This window comes from Chenopodium album, chromosome 1, assembly GCF_948465745.1.
Source record: "Chenopodium album chromosome 1, dcCheAlbu1.1, whole genome shotgun sequence".
Taxonomy (NCBI): domain Eukaryota; kingdom Viridiplantae; phylum Streptophyta; class Magnoliopsida; order Caryophyllales; family Amaranthaceae; genus Chenopodium; species Chenopodium album.
The window spans coordinates 89917613-89937596 of NC_137834.1; the positions used below are offsets into that span (position 1 = coordinate 89917613).

Below are 19984 nucleotides of genomic sequence, written 5' to 3' on the forward strand. Positions count from 1 at the left end.
TAAATTCCTGCGCCTCCAATTTCCCACGGTTTTAGAGAGAGAAACAACCGAGGAGGAGAGAGAAAGCTATTATGAACGTCAATGGCGGAACCCAACTTGATTTCGAAATCCCATCACAACCCAGTTGCAGATGAATGGCAAGAGCTTTAATTCGAGACATTTCTTGTCTCTTTCTTCCTGCATTTCGATGTAATTACTCATCTTCTACTAACAATCTCCCTCTTTCTCATCAAATTTTGACCTGCATCAATTCTCAATGGTTGAAGAAGAACAAAATCAAAGAACTTTATGCAATTTTGATAACTTCTGGTCGCGTGAAAATCCCTTTTTTTGGATGTAAGTTGCTCAAATTTTCATCCCAATTTGGTGATTTGCGTGATGCTTTGTGGGTTTTTCACAGCATTGATGTTCCAAATATAGTTTGTGTTAACAATGTGATCAAAGCTTATGCTGGTAGTATTTTTCCATTGGAAGGTGTAAGGTTTTATTTTGAGACGCTGAAATCTGGGATTTTTCCTAATTCTTATACTTTTCCGCCATTATTGAATTGTTGTGCTAAAGAGGGTAGTTCTAGAATAGGTGAAATGTGTCATGGTCAAGTTATTAAGAATGGGTTTGATGGTGTGGTGCAGATACAGAGCTCATTGATTCATATGTATGATTGTTGTGGGATTAATGAGGTTGCCTTGAAGGTGTTTGATGTAATGCCTGAGAGAGATTTAGTGTCCTGCAGTGATGGGTTTGTGAAAGATGGTGATTTTTCAAATATAGTTTATTTTAACAATGCGATTAAAGCTTATTCAGGTAGTATTCTGCCATTGAAAGGTTTAAGGATTTATTTTGAGATGCTGAAATCTGGGTTTTTTCCTAATTCTTATACTTTTCCGCCATTGTTGAATTGTTGTGCTAAAGAGGGTAGTTCTAGAATAGGTGAAATGTGTCATGGTCAAGTTATAAAGAATGGGTTTGATGGTGTGATGCATATACAGAGTTCATTGATCAATATGTATGCTTGTTGTGGGGTTATTGATGTTGCCTTGAAAGTGTTTGATTTAATGCTTGAGAGAGATGTGGTGTCCTGGAATTCTATCTGTGATGGGTTTGTGAAAGTTGGTAATTTGAGAAATGCACACAACTTGTTCGATTCAATGCCTGAGAGAAATGTAGTGTCTTGGAACATTATGATGACAGGTTACTTAGAAAGGCTCAATCCTGGGTATGTGTTAATACTTTGTAGGCAGATGATAGAAAGCAGATTATTGGGGAATGATACGACTATGGTTAATGTGCTTGCAGCTTGTGGGAGATCTGCTAGGTGGAAAGAGGGAGCATCAATACATGGTTTCCTTGTGAGAAGGCTATGGAATTTAAGCTTGATAATGAACACCGCTCTCATTGATATGTATAGTAAATGCAAAAAGGTCGAGGTGGCTCGTAGTATATTTGATGGCCTACTCCAGAGGAATTTGGTGTGTTGGAATTCAATGATATTAGGGCATTGTCTTAACGGAAATCCTAATGATGGACTTCATTTATTTGAAGATATGAAGTATAAGATGAAACTAGATAGTGAAGCTGAAGGTCAGAGGTATGTGCATGTAGGCGGAAGACATCAACTGCTTCCTGATGAAATCACTTACGTCGGTGTTATATGCGCATGTACACGAGCAGGGCTATTGGAAGAAGGAAGATTTTATTTTGATCAGATGGAGAATTTGTTCGGCATAAAGCCCAATTTTGCGCATTATTGGTGCATGGCAAATCTACTGGCAAGTAAGGGGCTGGTGCAAGAAGCACTAGCCACTGTAAAGAAAGTAAATGAGTTTGTTGTTGATGTGTCGTCAGAGTCATTGTTGTGGGCTAGTTTGTTTGGTTCATGCCGATTCCAAGGTGATTCATCTATTGCAGAACAAGTTGCAAAAACATTGATTGAACTAGAGCCACAAAATACAATGTGCTATGCACTACTCTTGAATATTTACGCTGCTGCCGGTAGGTGGGAGGATGCTGATGAGGTGAAGGAACTGATGTATAAAAGAGAGGCTGGCAAAGTGTACGGTGGTAGTCTTGTAGACTTGATAGAAATTGTTCACAATTTTAGATTAGGAGATGGGAAAGAGTATGCAGTGGAGATAGCCAAACTGGTTATTGGTGGAGAAGCTGTTGACGTCCAAGAGAGCAAGACTGAAAGTCAAACTTAGTATCAGGCTCATGTTATATCACTCATGTGGGATGTCTTAACTGATGTAAATCAATGCAAGTTGCCAAATACGGTAAATGGTGTTGTTGATGGTATGTGGTTCAAACTTAAAACACCATTTGGTAAAGAATTGTTGAGTATATGGGATTTATTGCCCAGGAGTTCGGCTGATCATTGGCTTTATGTAAGCAGGAAGATGATGGAATAACTCAGGAGGCGAATGGGGAGAGCCTTCTTGAGGTCAGAAACTCCCTTACACACATTGACATCTCAAGTTTTACTGTATTATTTTAGTAACAACTTGAGTGAAATATTCCCCTTTTTGTCACCAAATAACAAATTGTGATGTTCATTTTTAAGATTAGTACTTAGTTTTATATCTACCCGGAGCCTTGTAATTTGCATACTCTTTTGATGCTACACTGACTCTTTGTTCGCATGAACGTTTTGCTTATGGTTGCACCTCAGATTTAAATCAAATCTAAGGTCAGTGAAACTTCATATGTAAAGTAGTAAAGTAAGATCCCCTGGAATTAGGATAGTTTTGAGCATTTCCTGAGGAAACTAGGATATACGACATTACATGTCAACCTTTTGCATCTAACCAAGCAGCCACTGAAATAATGCAACTACATCATTTTTAGCAATGACATTATAGGGATTCATTTGGCGGTATAGGCAACATATAGTCACTTCAATCTTCATAGTTTATACTAACAAATCTAACAACACCAAACTCATTGTAACAGAAACAATTTTAAGTTGCAGCTTGTTCACACTCTTCAGAATTTCTGAAAGCAATATGGTAGTTGAATTTGAAACAATTCGATAAACTAATACTACCCTATGCTTACATATGCTCATATGAGTTCATCGAAATACATACATGCAAACATCTAGAGTGTAGGCTGTTAAAATGTTCAGCAAAAACGAGGCTCAAACACAACAATTCATCTCTTTCACTTTCCTAACTTTTGGCTTTGAAAATCTCCAAAATTTTCTGTAAATTAGCCCCAGAAATGACGATTTTCTCGGTTCTTGGGAAGATAATGACGAATTTGAATGCCTTGATGATGCTGGGAGACAAACCGCAAGTTAATATTATTCGTATTGCAGTACTTTCTCCTTATGTCTGATTCCATACCTTTATCCCCAGTAGAACTAAACAAGTTCTTAGCCTAAAGGCAAAACTCAAAATGCAGCAAGAACACCAACACATAGTAGCTAAATCTCAAAGAAATCAGAAACATAAAATTTAAGTTATGAATGCAAAGTACCCCACAATTCACATACATGATTAAAAGATGGAAGGTGTGACTGTCTGAAGATGGGGCTACCATCAGTAGCAGTCACCCACAAGCAGCAACCCTCCATAAGACTACTATTATTTACAATCCATCTTTGTCTCACCACTGAAGAGTACATTCTAAGACAGAAGAATAAAGATGAGACCAAGTCAGGAATCTCAATTTCTACTACAAGAGGCATAAATTCATTGGTATATTCATTCATAGAATAGCCAAACACATCCTTCCCACAGGCTTGACTGTATTCCCCAATGCCACGGCATCATTCAAAGGCCCACTGATTCTCCCTGCGAACCTCTTCCTCTTCCTCCGGAGTAAAGTCATTCTTGATGTTGAATGTCTTCCTGATCTCTTCTGGTGTCTTTCCCTTGATCATGTCAGCAACGGTTTGACAAGTCAAGTCCAGCAAGCTCTTGATATTCAGGTAGTTGGCAGCCTGAAATTACGAGCAAATCAACCAATTTTTATACATTTTCTAAAAAAAAGTATGCTTATTACTTTATGAAAAATAAATCAAGAATCTTGAAAGACATCTCACAATATTATCTGAGAAGATAAAAAGACTGTCAAACACAGTTTGGCTTTTCTATCCACATTTATATATATAAGCAAAAAATAAAAATTGCACAAGAAAGGGTATAACATTATCCAAGAAATTAATCAGATTCAAAGAGAACATACAGTAACTGTAGCTATGAACTTATGAAACTAACCACATAAACCAGAATACAACCCAATCAGGTAGTACTCTAGGCAGCAAAATGTAAAACAAATAGATAATTCAAACTTTGTAAGACTAATGCAGATGTTAGTTATCGACTTATCCCATCCAGAAGTAATTAGTCATATACACTTCTAGTAAGCAATGGATAAAGGAGCCCAAGAGTGCATTGAACTACTCCAAAATACCAAAAGTTAAACAGTTTCAGCACACAAAAAACACAGACATATCCCCTTCTGAAAACAGAAAATAGACAGTCGCAACATGATCCTGTACACCACTCCAGAATCAAAGTAAATTTAAGAATGAATGGTCAAGCAATATAGAAAAAGCACAAATAGGGAATAAGTGATGATTAGATGGTATGATACTGAGTCTCCAAAGAGATTTTCAAAGCTTCCCAGCACTTTAGAAAACAATTACTTCCCTATAGGTTCTTGACCAAGATTAAAAGACAAACCATTCTTTAATTCATCCGTGTGATGTTTACATAAGGATGCATCGGAAGGATGCATCGGACTCGATGATTCAACCTTATAACTTTGTTTGGATTGCAAGGTAGAAGAGGATTGCAAGGGAGAAGAGGGAAGATTCTCTCCATCCTAATCAAACAAAAAAAAACTTGTTCCTTCCGCTCTTTTTCCCTTATCCAAACAAAGTGCTAAAATTTGGACACACCTTTACCCCAACACCAACACCCCTAAGGAATCAAACAAAACAATAACAGATGCACAATTACCACAACCTTAAACAATCCGATTCCAACAGAGCACACAAATTTTTAATCCGCATCCAATTATAGCGCAACAGAGTCGAAAAATAAACAATCAGGTAATCATCCGAGCGAAAATCCTATCAAGAGGAATCATATAAAACATCCAGGAGACTAGCAGTATACGAAGAAAATTCCAATCAATTAAGAAACATAGTCCTAATTTCTTCTCTCCAATAAGGCAATATCTATACCTACAGAAGCTGTCAATCTGTTGTATACTACTTTCAAAATTCAATATCCAAAAAATATACAACACTTAATTATTCTGCAATACATCAAACCCAAGCAAATTTCAGTTCAAACCCCCGAAAAATGATTACTCCCAGACTTCCCAAATATAATACATCACAGTCAAAATTCAATATCAAAATCAGAAATTGTCCACAAAACAACACTTTCAAGTCTTACAAAACATCAACCCCAAGCAAAATTCAAGTTCAAACCCCCAAATAAACAACTATTTCATCCAATCAATAGAGAAAAATAAAAACCCAGAAAATTCAACAATTGAAGAATGAAATAGAGAGAGGAGAGAGAAAGAGGGATACAAGGATGAGATCGAAGAGGGTAGCCTGGTCAACTTTGACAAAATCAGCATCCCAAGTCTTAAGTTCATCATCAACCTGACGATCGGCAGCAGCAGCGGCGTTATCAGACGATGATTTAGGAGAATCGACATGCTTCTTACAGTACTCAATCACCTTAGCAAGGATCTTGCTCGTAACATTCGGCAAAGGGATAACATTATCAGCGCAATCATCTTCAACCATATGCTTAATCGTCTGAGATTCCAAAGCAACCGTTTCTTCTACCTCGAATGTCTCACCATCTGAGCTTTTTAGTGTAATCTTCCTGGTTGACGCCATTGATTTTTCTGGATTGAGAAGCTTAACCCTAGGAGAGAGAAAATGGTAATAGCAGGAAGAAGATGAGAATGAAAGAACGAACAAGTTTGGGGATTTTTAATTTCTAATTTGTTGTTTTTTTATTTTATAGACAATCATGAATAAATGATGAATTAAAGTACGCGTGGAAATTTGGATTTTGGAATGGTCTAGAGAAACCAACCCATGGGTTTATGGGTCCGATTTGGTTTATTGGGTTTTGGGCCTTTTTGGCTTCTCGATTTTGTTTGAGCATGCATGAACAATCATGAGTCCATAACCATTCCCCTATGAGAGTCAAGTATTTAGAGTTTCCCTCCCGATTTTAGAAGGTTTTTAGGATCGATTCTCACCCCCATTCATGTGGCCCTCTAAACACCAAAAAAAAAAAAAAAAAAAAAAAAAATCCGCTCTTGCTATTCATCTTTCACTCATCCACATTATCTATACCATCCATGAATCTTTTGCATCGAGTTTCAACTGATTCAAATAGGCGTTACATTATGAGATAGGGTCCATACAAAAAGTACTTTAAATAAGTTTGGAGTTAATGACAAATTAAAAACAAGCATCAATCATGTAATTAAATGTTAATTTTCTGTAATTTTCTTCTTTTAACTTCTTATACACAACCCTTTACTCAAAAAATTATATTAATTGTTACATAGTTTTAAATAAACTAATTTTCCTCAAAAAAAAAAAAAAAAAAAAAAAAAAACTAATTGACTTTATAGTAAAATTTTAATAAGAGTAAAGATGTACTCGTATAATCTTAGAATGTCTTTCCACTCCATAACATTAATGAAATGGAGAGAGTTTATAATCTAATTGGCTTTCTAAAAGTCCAAGAATCAAATTAAACTACTATAATACTAAAAATCTAAAATTAAATATGGGTAATATGGGTCTAAGCAGCTTTATACAGTAATAATTTAACAACAATTATATCGTACGTAAGGGTAGAGTTAGTAACATAATTTACCACACGAGGTTTAAAAACTAACCAAGAACTAAAAACAGAACAAACAGAGGTTTCCAACAGAATTAACAGAATCGTTGGTAGTTAACTAACTTTATCCTCATAATAAATTAATAGTCATTAATTATAATTATAATTTATAAACCCAAGATGTGGGCTCTAAAATGTGCCTATATATACACCAGATAAACAGAAAATTGAGTGAAAATCCAGAAGTAAAAGAAATCATTACCAGAAGAAACCCAGTAAACAAAATTGATCTTAAAAACTCACGAGCTTTCTTTAATAATGGTGGAATTAATTACAATTGACAACAATGGTATAATTCCTTTCTTCACTTGTTCTTTCTCCTTTTGCTATTTCATTTCTTCAATTATTCATTTTCTTTTTGACATTCATCATTTTCTTGGAGAAGCAGGAAAGCCACACCCACTGCAGCTAGACTATGTTCGAGGACCAAAAGGAGCGTACGAGTTGAAGAAGACCAAAAAAGGCATTTACGTTCGAGTAGACATGCCGGGAGCAGAAGAGGTTCGATTCAGTCTGGTGGATCAACTCAAGGCGATTCATTTTATCGGTTTCGCTGATAAATTTGACGATGAAGAATGGCTCCATGTTAAATCAAAAAGGTTTTATGATGGTTATATTAAACTTGATTGTCAGGAATTTAATCAAGTAAAATACCACGCTGAATTCAGCAGAGGATCCTCCAGATTTTTAATTACTGGTGCTCATAATGCCTACCTCGCCTATAATGCTCCTCAGAAAAAGGATTCTGGTCTGTCTTTTTATTTTTATCCTCATTTTTTTTGTTGAAATTTTCATCAAATATACGTTGTGATTTTGTTTTATTTTATCAAGAATCTGAAACTGCTGCGAATGAAGAACAACCGCATCATAATCCCAATAATTTTCGACTTGGTAAGAGTTAGTTTCATGTACATACCTTACTGAAATTTATTTATTACTACTGTAATTGTTATTTTGTATGATACATTTGTACTTATTAGCATATGTTTAATGTTCCTTAAACTACGAATGCATATTACGCAGAGGGAATCTTTTTCGAGAGTAGGCACAACGATAATTGTAGATGCTGCAACGGCAATAAGACTCATTTTGTTACGACCGGTAAAAAAAATATTTTCATGTTTTTTCTAATTAATCGATGTCATATTTCTCTTATGTTTATACCAAGTACTAATTATTAGAATCGATCATTTTTTTTTTATGAAACGGAGAGAGTAATAAAGTACGTGTATATGTATGGGGTGCAGGGCAATGTACAGAGGAGGATTGTGATGTTAACCCATTTGTTCGTGCGTATGAGAAGGCCGGGAAGGGCATATTTGAAACCAATTTCAAGAAAGAGGACGACGTGACCGAAAATTATTTCCTGTACATCCGTATGGATATGCCGGGCTGCACCGATTACAAGGTGTGGGTATGGAAATACTGTGTCTTTGTTCACGGGATTACCGACTTAAATACAGGAGATTCGTTTCAGTTGGAGGAGAATAATGGACGTCGTAAATACAAGTGTCAGATCACATTGAACTGCAGCAACTACAACGGGGTCTATAGCAAAGACACTGACTGCCCGCTCGGCTGTTCGTTTCTGGAAAATTGGTACGTGTGTAAACTTCAATACGGGGTTTTAAGGATACAAGTCAAGATTTTAGGGAACAAGGGTTCAATAACAATTCACACAAATGGTAAAATTCATTTCTTCATTTTCTTTTTCATATTAGTCGTTTTCTTGTATGTTAAATTCTTACAATAATGTGTGATACCACCAGCAAAGCGACACCCACTGCAGCTAGACCATGTTCGAGGACCAAAAGGTGCGTACGAGTTGAGGAAGACCGAAAACGGCGTTTACATTCGTGTAGACATGCCGGGAGTAAGAGACGTTCGTTTGAGAGCGGTGGAAGAACTCAAGGAGATTCGTTTTACAGGTTTCGCCCATAAATTTGACGACGAAGGATGGCTCCTCGTTGAATCAAAGAGGTTTTATGATGGTACCATAAAACTTGATTGTCAGGAATTTAATCAAGTAAACTATGAGTTTGAACACATCAATGGAACCTGCAGATTTTTAATTACTGGTGTTCATAATGCCTACCTCACTTATCTTACTAAACACAAGTATTCTGGTTTGTTTTTTAATTTATCCTTTTTTTTTTTTCCTTAAATTTTATTTTGTTGAAATATGCGTTGTAACTTTGTTTAATTCCATGAAGAATCTGAAACTGCTGCGAATAAAAAACAACCTTTGGCCTCGACCTCGCATCAACCGCATCATAATCCGAATAATTTTAAACTTGGTAATGAATTAGTTTCATGTACCTTATTGAAATTTATGTATTCCTACTGTAATTGTTAATTTTGTATGATATAATGTAGTACTAATTTAATGTTCCTTAAACTACGAATGCATGTTATGTAGAGGGAGTCGTTTCCGAGGAATGGCACAACGCTGATTGTAAATGCTGCAACGGCAATACAAGAGTTGTTCTCTTCAACGGTAATAACAGTATCTTTCATGATTTTTTCTAATCGATTTCATATTCCTCTTATACTAATTAGAATCGATTTGTTTTTATAATGAAACGGAGAGAGTAACAAATAAAATACGTGTATGTAATGGGGTACCGTGCAGGGCCTTGGACAGGAGAGGATTGTGATATAAACCCATTTGTTCGTGCGTATGAGAAGGCCGGGAAGAGCATATTTGAAACCAAATTCAAGGCAGAGGGCGACGCGACCGGTAACTATTTCCTGTACATCCGTATGGATATGCCGGGCTGCACCGATTACAAGGTGTGGGTAAAAAAATACAGCGTCTTTGTTGACAGTGATACCGGCTTATCTACAGATAAGTTTCAGTTGGATGAGAATAATGGACAACGGAAATACATGTGTATGATCACTTTGAACTGCAGCAACTACTACGACGACAACAACAGCAGCAGCAGCTGCGTGCACGGCTGTTCATTTCTGGAAAATTTGTCTGTGTGTAACCTTAAAGACGGGGTTTTAAGGATACTAGTCATGATTTTAGTTGGCGAGAGGTTTCTGGCTTATTCTGATCCCCCTCACGACTACTCCGCCCAGTGTTCCACGACTTCGTTTACACCAGAATGTTCGAACAAGTGACCGTCATCTGATCTGACATTCATGTACATATGTTATGTTAATTGCAAGGCCTGAAACCAGCTGATCAAATAGTCAATTCTGTTAAGCTAGTGTTTTTTTAGATCATCTACTTTAGGAAGGGACGAAGCTCTAATCTTTTACTATGCTACAAACAACAACACTGTATGTACTACGTTTGACGTTGCAATTAGTTAGGTTGTGAGTGTGATCATATGATGTGTCTTTTCTTCATCTATATAGTGATGAATATTGTAAAGGTTAGCCTTAACGTTGGTTTGATTTATTTTTGTGTTATTTTACGTGCTAATATTATGTTTAGATGCCATTCATAATTTTAAAGACCAAAAAAAATGGATATAAAAAAATACTCATACGTTAATTTTAAGACAAAAAAAGTGGATATAAAAAATAGTCATATGTAAAATAATACTCTGCATTAGTGCATTTTGATTAAAGCTGTTAATTCGGGTAAACGGGTCGGGTTTGAGTTGGTAAAAGTGGGTCGAGTCAACTCGGGTCGGTTCAATTCAGATTAATTCCATAACCTATGCGAGTCGGGTTTGGGTTGGGTCATGCTTGAGTCGGGTCACGTTGGGTCATACTTCTTATCGGGTTTGGATCGGGTTTAGGTCGGGTGAACAATAGGTCGGGATTAATTCAAGTTTTCATGGGTTAAAACGGGTTAGGATAATTCTCGGGTTCGATTCGGGTTCGGTTCAAGTCAATAATTTGCGGGTTAGAATCAGGTCGGGTCATTCTCGAGTTTGAGTCGGGTTCGGTTCAAGTCAATAATTTAAGGATTATAATCAAGTCGGGTCATTTTAAAGTCGGGTCATTCTCGAATTCAAGTAAGGTTCAATTCAAGTCAATAATTTGCGGGTTATAATCAGGTTGGGTCATCTCCAAGTCTAGTCATTCTAAAATTCAAGTCGGGTTATGTTCAAGTCAATAATTTGCAGGTTACAATCAGGTCGGGTCATTTCTAAGTCAGGTCATATTCGAGTTCAACTAACTATAAATAGATAATTATCATTTTAATCAAGCTAATTATTTCCTTTGACTATAATATACTTCTTCCATTTTCTTTTAGATGCAACACACACTTTTTCACGGTATTTAAGAAATATGGGGTTCACATGATATAATACACTTTAAAATGGGATGAGTGGTTGTTAGGAGTGTAATTTAGTGGGCCATGTGCTTTAAATAAGGGAAATAGTATCCCTAAAGTAACTTTCCTTTTATAGTGTGTTGCAAGTATTGTGACATTTTCTTTTTAGGGAAGTGTTGCAAGTAAAAGAAAACGGAGGAAGTATATGGCAATATACTAGGGAACTATAATCTATAATTTAGAAAGATAATTACCTCCTTTGACCATACTATATACTATATATAACTCTTAAATTTTAGGATGATGCTCCTTTCTTTTGCTGGCATGGACCGACTTGGACTCCCAAGACAAAATGCTTTGATCAACAATATTAAGGTGGTCTAAATTGCATTCAAGGTGATTTGAAATTGGGTCAGGAACAATTTGGGTTGAATTTAGGTCGGGTCAATAACAAGTCGTGTTAATTTCGAGTCGGGTTAGTAACAGATGGGGTTGAATTTTTGGGTTGGGTAAATAATAGGTACGGTAAAATTTGAGTCGGGTCAATAACAAGTGGGGTTGAATTTGGGTCAGGTCAATAACAGTCGGGTTGATATCGAGTCGGGTTTGTAACATGTTGGGTTAAATTCGAGTCGGGTTAGGAATGGGTCAGGTTGAATTCAGGCCAGGTTAGTAAAAAGTCGACTTAATTTCGGGTTTTGACTAGTTAAAAGGGGTTTGAGTCAATTTCGGTTCAAGTCGGGTTCGTTGCAAGTTAATTAAATTGGTCGTTGTAAACCGGTAAATCGGTGCAAATTATAAGTCGGTACATTGGCAGTTTAAAAGAAAATTGAATGGTTCCACACACCGAATTGGACTCCCTGAGGGTATTAAGGACCATGGTAAACAGTTTAGCAATTTTTATTTCCGGGCCTAAAAAAGTAAAAAAAAATTCAAAAATTAAAGGCTAAGATCCACGCTTTTTGAGAAATTTTGGAGGTTCGGGGCTCGGTGTCGAAAAGTCTTGAAATTCTAGGGGATACATCTCGGGGTCATATAATGCCGTTTGGAACCATATATGATCATTATTTGTTGTCATAAATTGTTTGTGGTAGGCTTGAAATCGGTGCAAGTTGTAAACAAGTAAATTGGTCGTTTAAAGGCAAATTGGATGGTTCCACCTACTCAATTGGGCTCCCGGAGAGTATTATGGACCATGGTAAACATTTCGGCAGTTTTTATTTCCGGGCGAAAAAAAACCAAAAAATCTCAAAATTGAAGGCTAATATCCACGCTTTTTGAGTAATTTTGGAGGTTTCGAGGTCAGGTGTAGAAAAGTATTAATATTTTAGGGGATGTATCTTGGGGTCATACAATGCTGTTTGGAACAATACATGATCATTATATGTTGTCATAAATGTTCGTAGTAGGCTTGAGTTAATGAAATTCATGCAAGTTGTAAACCGGTAATTAAATTGGCAGTTTAAAGGCAAATTAGATGGTTCCACTAACCCAATTGGACTCCCAAAGAGTATTAGGGACCAAAGTAAAAATTTCGGCAATTTTTATTTTCACACGAAATAAAGTAAAAAAAACTCCAAAATTGAAGACTAATATCCACGTTTTTTGAGAAATTTTGGTGGTTTCGAGACCCGGTGTCGAAAAGTCTTGAAATTCAAGGGGATACATCTCGGGGTCATATAATGCCGTTTGGAACTATATATGATCATTATTTGTTGTCATAAATTTTTTGTGGTAGGCTTGAAATCGGTGCAAGTTGTAAACCGGTAAATTGGTTGTTTAAAGGCAAATTGGATGGTTCCACCCACTCAATTGGACTCCCGGAGAGTATTAGGGACCATGGTAAACATTTCGGAAATTTTTATTTCCGGGCGAAAAAAAAATAAAAAAATCTCAAAATTAAAGGCTAATATCCACGCTTTTTGAGTAATTTTGAAGGTTTCGGGGTCAAGTGTAGAAAAGTATTAATATTTTAGGGGATGTATCTTGGGGTCATATAATTCCGTTTGGAACAATACATGATCATTATATGTTGTCATAAATGTTCGTAGTAGATTTGAGTTAATGAAATTCGTGCAAGTTGTAAACCGGCAATTAAATTGGTAGTTTAAAGGCAAATTGGATGGTTCCACTAACCCAATTGGACTCCCAAAGGGTATTAGGGACCACGGTAAAAATTCCGGTAATTTTTGTTTTCAGGCGAAATAAAGTAAAAAAAACTCCAAAATTGAAGACTAATATCCACGCTTTTTGAGAAATTTTGGTGGTTTTGAGACCCGGTGTCGAAAAGTCTTGAAATTCAAGGGGATACATCTCGGGGTCATATAATACCGTTTGGAACCATATATGATCATTATTTGTTGTCATAAATTGTTTGTGGTAGGTTTGAATGAAATCGAGGCAAGTTGTTAACCGGTAAATTGGTCGTTTAAAGGAAAATTGGATGGTTCCACCCATTCAATTGGACTTTCGGAGAGTATTAGGGACCACGGTAAACATTTCGACAATTTTTACTTCCGGGCGAAAAAAAAAAACAAAAAATCTCAAAATTTAAGGCTAATATCCACTCTTTTTGAGTTATTTTTTTTGGAGGTTTCGGGGTCAGGTGTAGAAAAGTATTAATATTTTAGGGGATGTATCTTGAATCATATAATGCCATTTGGAACCATACATGATCATTATATGTTGTCATAAATATTCGTAGTAGGCTTGAGTTAATGAAAATCGTGCAAGTTGTAAATCGGTAATTACATTGACAGTTTAAAGGCAAATTGGATGGTTCCACTAACCCAATTGGACTCCCAAAGGGTATTAGGGACCACGGTAAAAATTTCAGAAATTTTTATTTTTAGGCGAAATAAAGTAAAAAAAAAAACTCCAAAATTGAAGACTAATATAATATCCACGCTTTTTGAGAAATTTTAGAGGTTTCAGGGCCCGCTGTCGAAAAGTCTTGAAATGTTAGGGGATACATCTCGGGTCATATAATGCTATTTGGAACCATATATGATCATTATTTGTTGTCATAAATGTTCGCGGTAGGCTTGAGTTAATGAAATCGGTGTAAGTTGTAAACCGGTAAATTGGTTGTTTAAAGGCAAATTGGATGGTTCCACCCAACCATTGGGACTCCCGGAAGGTATTAGGGACCATGGTAAACATTTCGGCAATTTTTAATTCGGGCGAAAAAAAAAAACAAAATTTATAAAATTGAAGGCTAATATCCACGCTTTTTGAGAAATTTTTGAGGTTTCGGGGCCCAGTATCGAAAAATCTTTAAATTATAGGGGATACATCTCGGGGTCATTTGATGTCGTATGGAACCATATATGATCATTATTTGTTTTCATAAATGGTTTGTGGTAGGCTTGAAATCGGTGCAAGTTGTAAACCGGTAGATTGGTCGTTTAAAGGCAAATTGGATGGTTCCGCCCACTCAATTGGACTCCCGGAGAGTATTAGGGACCATGGTAAACATTTCGGCAATTTTTAGTTTGGGCGAAAAAAAATCATAAAATCTCAAAATTGAAGGCTAATATCCACGCTTTTTGAGTAATTTTGGAGGTTTCGGGGTAAGGTTTAGAAAAGTATTAATATTTTAGGGGATGTATCTTGGGGTCACATAATGCCGTTTGGAACCATACATGATCATTATATGTTGTCCTAAATGTTCTTAGTAGGCTTGAGTTAATGAAAATCGTGCAAGTTGTAAACCGGTAATTAAATTGGCAGTTTAAAGGCAAATTGGATGGTTTCACTAACCCAATTGGACTCCCAAAGGATATTAGGGACCACGGTAAAAAATTTGGCAATTTTTATTTTCAGGCGAAATAAAGTAAAAAAAAAAAACTCCAAAATTGAAAACTCCACGCTTTTTGAGAAATTTTAGAGGTTTCAGGGCCCGTTGTCGAAAAGTCTTGAAATTTTAGGGGATATATCTCAGGTCATATAATGCTATTTGGAACTATGTATGATCATTATTTGTTGTCATAAATGTTCGTGGTAGGTTAGAGTTAATGAAATCGGTGCAAGTTGTAAACCGGTAAATTGGTCGTTTAAAGGCAAATTGGATGGTTCCACCCACCCAATGGGACTCCCGGAAGGTATTAGGGACCATGGTAACCATTTCGACAATTTTAAATTGGGCGAAAAAAGCCAAAAATTATAAAATTAAAGGCTAATATCCACGCTTTTTGAGAAATTTTTGAGGTTTCGGGGGTTTAGTGTCGAAAAGTCTTGGAATTATAGGGGATACATCTCGGGGTCATTTAATGCCGTTTGGAACCATATATGATTATTATTTTTTGTCATAAATGTTCGTGGTAGCCTTGAGTTAATGAAATCGGTGCAAGTTGTAAACCGGTAAATTGGGCGTTTAAAGGCAAATTGGATGGTTCCACTTACCCAATTAGACTCTCAGAGCGTATTAGTTACCATGGTAAACATTTTGGCATATTTTATTTTTGAGCGAAAAAAAGTAAAAAATAGAAAAAATCCTAAATTGAAGTCTAATATCCACGCTTTTTGAGAAATCTTGGAGGTTTCGAGGCCCGGTGTCGAAAAGTCTTGAAATTTTGGGTAATACATTTCGGGGTCATATAATATCGTTTGGAACCATATATGATCATTATTTGTTGTCATAAATGTACGTGTTAGGTTTGAGTTAATGAAATCGATGCAAGTTGTAAACCGGTAAATCGGCTATTTAAAAAAAAATTGGATGGTTCCACCCACCAAGGTGTACTCCCGAATGGTATTAGGGACCATGGTAAACATTTCGACAATTTTTATTTCCGGGCGAAAAAAAGTCTAAAAATTCAAAAATTGAAGGCGAATTATCCGCACTTTTTGAGAAATTTGTAGTTCTCGGGGTCTGGTGTCTAAAAGTCTTGAAATTCTATGTAATATATCTCGGGGTAATAGAATGTAATTTGGAAACTTATATGATCATTATTTGTTGTCATAAATGTTCGTGGTAGGCTTGAGTTAATGAGATCGGTGCAAGTTGTAAACCAGTAAATTGATCGTTTAAAGGAAAATTGGATGGTTTCACCCATCCGATTTCACTCCCGGGGGGTATTATGGACAATGGTAAACATTTAAAAAAATTTCTGTGTGAAAAAAAGTCAAAAAATTCCAAAATTGAAGGCTAATTATATCCATGCTTTTTAGAAATTTTGAAAGTTTCAAGGCCCGGTGTCGAAAAAAAATGAGATTTTAGGGGATACATCTCGGGGTCATATAATGCCCAATGATGTTTGGAACAATAAATGATCAATATATGTTGTCATAAATGTTCGTAGTAGGCTTGAGATAATGAAATAGATGCAAATTGTAAACCGGTAAATTGGCTGTTTAAAGGCAAATTGGATGGTTCCACCCACCCAATTGGACTCTCGGAGGGTATTAGGGACCTTGGCAAAAATTTTCTTTAATTTTTATTTTCGAGTGAAAAAATTTCAAAAAATTCTAAAATTGAAGGCTAATATCCACACTTTTTGAGAAATTTTGGAGGTTTCGGGGCCCGGTGTTGAAAAGGCTTGAGATTTTAGGAGATGCATCTCGGGGTCATATAATTCCATTTGGAACCATATATGATCATTATATGTTGTGTTAAATGTTCGTGGTAGGCTTGAATCAATGAAATTGATGCAAGATGTAAATCGGTAAATTGGTCGTTCAAAGGTAAATAGGATGGTTTCCACCCACCCAATTGGACTCTCAGAGGGTATTAGGGACCATGGTAAACATTTCGATAATTTATATTTACGGGCGAAAAAAAGTCAAAAATTTTCAAAATTAAAGGCTAATATCTACTATTTTTGAGAAATTTTGGAGGTTTCAGGGCTTGGTATCGAAAAGGCTGGAGATTTTAGGGATAAATCTTGGAGCCAAAAAATGCCGTTTGGAACCATATATGATCATTATATGTTGTCATAAATGTTTGTTGTAGGGTTGAATTAATAAAATTGGTGCAAGTTGTAAATCGGTAAATTGGATGGTTCCACCCAACCAATTGGACTCACAGAGGGTATTTGGGACCATGGTAAAAATTTCGACAATTTTTATTTTCGGGCAAAAAAAAGTTAAAAAATTCCAAAATTGAAGGCTAATATCCACACTTTTTGAGAAATTTTGGAGGTTTCAGGGCTCAGTGTCGAAAAGTTTTGAAATTATAGGGGATATATCTCGGGATTATATAATGCCTTTTGGAACCATATATGATCATTATTTGTTGTTATAAATGTTTGTGGTAGGCTTGTGTTGGTTTCAGGTCGGGTTTGGATCACCATTTTTTTGGGTTCAGATGGGTCGGTTTATAATCGGGTTCGAGTCGGTATTTCAGGTCGGGTCAACTTTTGACAGCTCTAATTGTGATATACACATATATGTATAGTTACTGTTTTAGAAACTTATAAAATTTAAAGTAAGTTCTATCTATTATATTTATTTCAAATATAATTGAGTAGTAATTCTTATAAAGTATTTACCTGTATGTATGCATGCATGCTTCGTATTATGATACATATTATTATTATTAGGGAAATTGTTTCGTGTATCCCTGAGGTTTTGAAAAATGCACTGTATACCCTTGAAAACTTTCAAATGCACCATGTACCCCTGAGGTTTGTAAAAAAATGTACCACATACCCTGATCGTCTTACAAATGCACATATCATTGACTTATCATACTAAAATTATGCCCACACACTATATCATTTTTTGTACTTTTATATTTATGGAGTAAAACCGCCTAAAAACATAAAACTACATCAAAGTTTAATGAATGTACAGTGTTTGGCATAGTGGTGTTTTTCCTTCAGATTTAAACTTTTACACCCCTTGACACTGAGTTCGATCCTCATTATCATCATTAACTTTTCTTTTTCTTTTTTTTAAAACTCTTGCTGGGCTGTAAACTAGATTCTTTTGATTTTTTTTTTTTTGACAAATGTAAATAAAAAAGAAGCTTAAGTAAACTAGATTAATTAATACATATTTTATAATTATACTACAACAATTCTAATCATTTTTAAACTGTTAATTATTACTCCGTATAAAATTTTGGACTATTTGCCTACATTACATTATATTTTAATAGTTACTAAAATTTGAGTGTGATCCTAACCTACTACTACGCAAACAAAGGTATATCATCCCAATAAGTGTGAGAAAAAAAGATACTACTCCGTAATATCTATTATAGACTATAAGCATTTTAACATATACATTTATACTAACCCCAAAGATAATACTCCGGCCGTAATATTTTATATCTCACAAATAATACCCCAAAGTTGCAAGTAATTTGAACCGGAGGTAGTATTTTGTGAATTGAAATATCAACTAACCGGCCCCATAACTTTATAATCCTGGCTTCGCCCCTGTATTGCAACCCTTTTATCATTATCCTTTAAATGTTTTAATTTTTATTCATAAATGCAACTGATTCTCAAGACAAAACGACCGAACTGAGTATATGTTTAGTTAAGCCGTTTATCAGAGCTTCCTATATATAATGCATTCTAATTTGATTTAATCATGCTTCTTGGCTATGCATGGTGCTCCACCACCCAAACTGATTTACTAAAATATGTGTTTAACCAAGTTTAAACTAAACACAATTTTATCGTAAGTAAGGTAGATCAAGGGTTAGTGTAACAATGAAACTCCACGAAGTTAACAAATATTTACCAACATTGAAAAACAAAATCGAACGTCAAATAAGGAATTTTTATATTTATTTCATTTTCTAACTAATGGTAGTAACTAATTCCAGATAAGGACAACTTTCTGTTATGGATTACTTGTATAATTACATTTAAAATATAATAATAAATAAAAATAATAAAATTAAAAACTGGTAGTACATTCAAAATGTCGGCTTTTACGTGTCTATATATAGATGATAGGCTGATACCACTTACCTATTAAAACTTCATCTTCCCCAATATCATTCAATATGATCAGATGTCATTTTACAAATGTTTTCAAGAAAATTTTCCCAAAAACCCCTAACCTTTCATCGCAAACTAACCGTAAGCTTTCTTCTACACATCTCAACTTCAATCTAATCTCTCCGTTGGAACAGTTGGAGACTCGAGAACAAGACTATAGGTTATACATTCACGGCTTAAGACTTGTACTACAAGGTGAAGAGAAAGTCAACTCCATGCCTTCCTTAACGACAATCAATAAGGGAAAGTTCGGTGTAGCATCCCTTACATTAGATGATGAGGTGAAATTTCACTACAAGTTTATGTATTGAAGTTCTTTGAGAATCAAGAACTTCAGAACAAACAATATGAAGGAAAAATTAGAGAGAAGAAGAAGAAATTGATATTACTCAATCTGATATTTTTGTGTATATTTTCATTGAGTACAAGAGTATTAGATGCAGTGTATTTATACACTGAAATTACAGCAAATAAGCTAATTATTACAGCTCATAACAACCAACTAAGAATTAGTTACAGAACCAATCAGTTACAAAACAGAATCAAATTCTGTTACAAGAAATAACAGAATTTGTTATTATTCCTGCTGACATGTCATAGCACACGGATTGATGACTTGGCAAGGATGCTTGATCATCTGAGTCAGCTGTATGAAGCAGGCAGGCTACCAATGCTGAGATTAGTTCTTCATGACTGGCATTAGCAGCATATGAGTAAATTTATGGGTGAGTAATTTTATGGGTGAGTAAATTTGTATGGAGGTTGAATGTATATTGGTTGGATGCCTCAATATGAGCCAAACTCCAACTATTTATAGTTGGTTAGGTCGGTGGAAATGGATGCCTCAAGATGTATGAAGAATTCTCTAGATTTGCTTGCATGATAATATA

General features: G+C 35.5%; 2 protein-coding genes and 1 long non-coding RNA gene across 3 annotated transcripts; 2 read left to right on the forward strand and 1 right to left on the reverse strand.

Annotated features, from left to right (window-relative positions):
- Window positions 1–16: 16 nt before the first annotated feature.
- On the forward strand, window positions 17–2739 carry LOC145626288 (pentatricopeptide repeat-containing protein At3g51320-like). Its single transcript, XM_081678720.1, has one exon. It carries the CDS (start codon window positions 135–137, stop codon window positions 2199–2201), a length of 2067 nt encoding a protein of 688 aa, XP_081534846.1. The 5' UTR covers window positions 17–134; the 3' UTR covers window positions 2202–2739.
- Window positions 2740–3425: 686 nt separating this feature from the next.
- LOC145562623 (SKP1-like protein 1A) lies at window positions 3426–5977 on the reverse strand. Its single transcript, XM_081622970.1, has 2 exons — window positions 5552–5977; window positions 3426–3943 (listed from the first exon to the last, which is right to left on the reverse strand). Exons 1-2 carry the CDS (start codon window positions 5867–5869, stop codon window positions 3770–3772), a joined length of 492 nt encoding a protein of 163 aa, XP_081479096.1. The 5' UTR covers window positions 5870–5977; the 3' UTR covers window positions 3426–3769.
- Window positions 5978–8162: 2185 nt separating this feature from the next.
- LOC145626298 (uncharacterized) lies at window positions 8163–9666 on the forward strand. Its single transcript, XR_014110985.1, has 4 exons — window positions 8163–8581; window positions 8666–9193; window positions 9316–9393; window positions 9529–9666. It is a non-coding gene; the product is annotated as an uncharacterized LOC145626298 (long non-coding RNA).
- Window positions 9667–19984: the final 10318 nt, after the last annotated feature.

What these genes read in the sequence shown, in the direction of transcription:
- LOC145626288 (XM_081678720.1), top strand. Translation starts at nt 135, where the DNA reads ATGGCAAGAGCTTTAATTCGAGACATTTCTTGTCTCTTTCTTCCTGCA.
- LOC145562623 (XM_081622970.1), bottom strand. Translation starts at nt 5,869, where the DNA reads ATGGCGTCAACCAGGAAGATTACACTAAAAAGCTCAGATGGTGAGACA. An exon ending in CCCTCTTCGATCTCATCCTT is followed by an intron (nt 3,944 to 5,551) that starts GTATCCCTCTTT and finishes TCGTAATTTCAG; the next exon opens with GCTGCCAACTACCTGAATAT.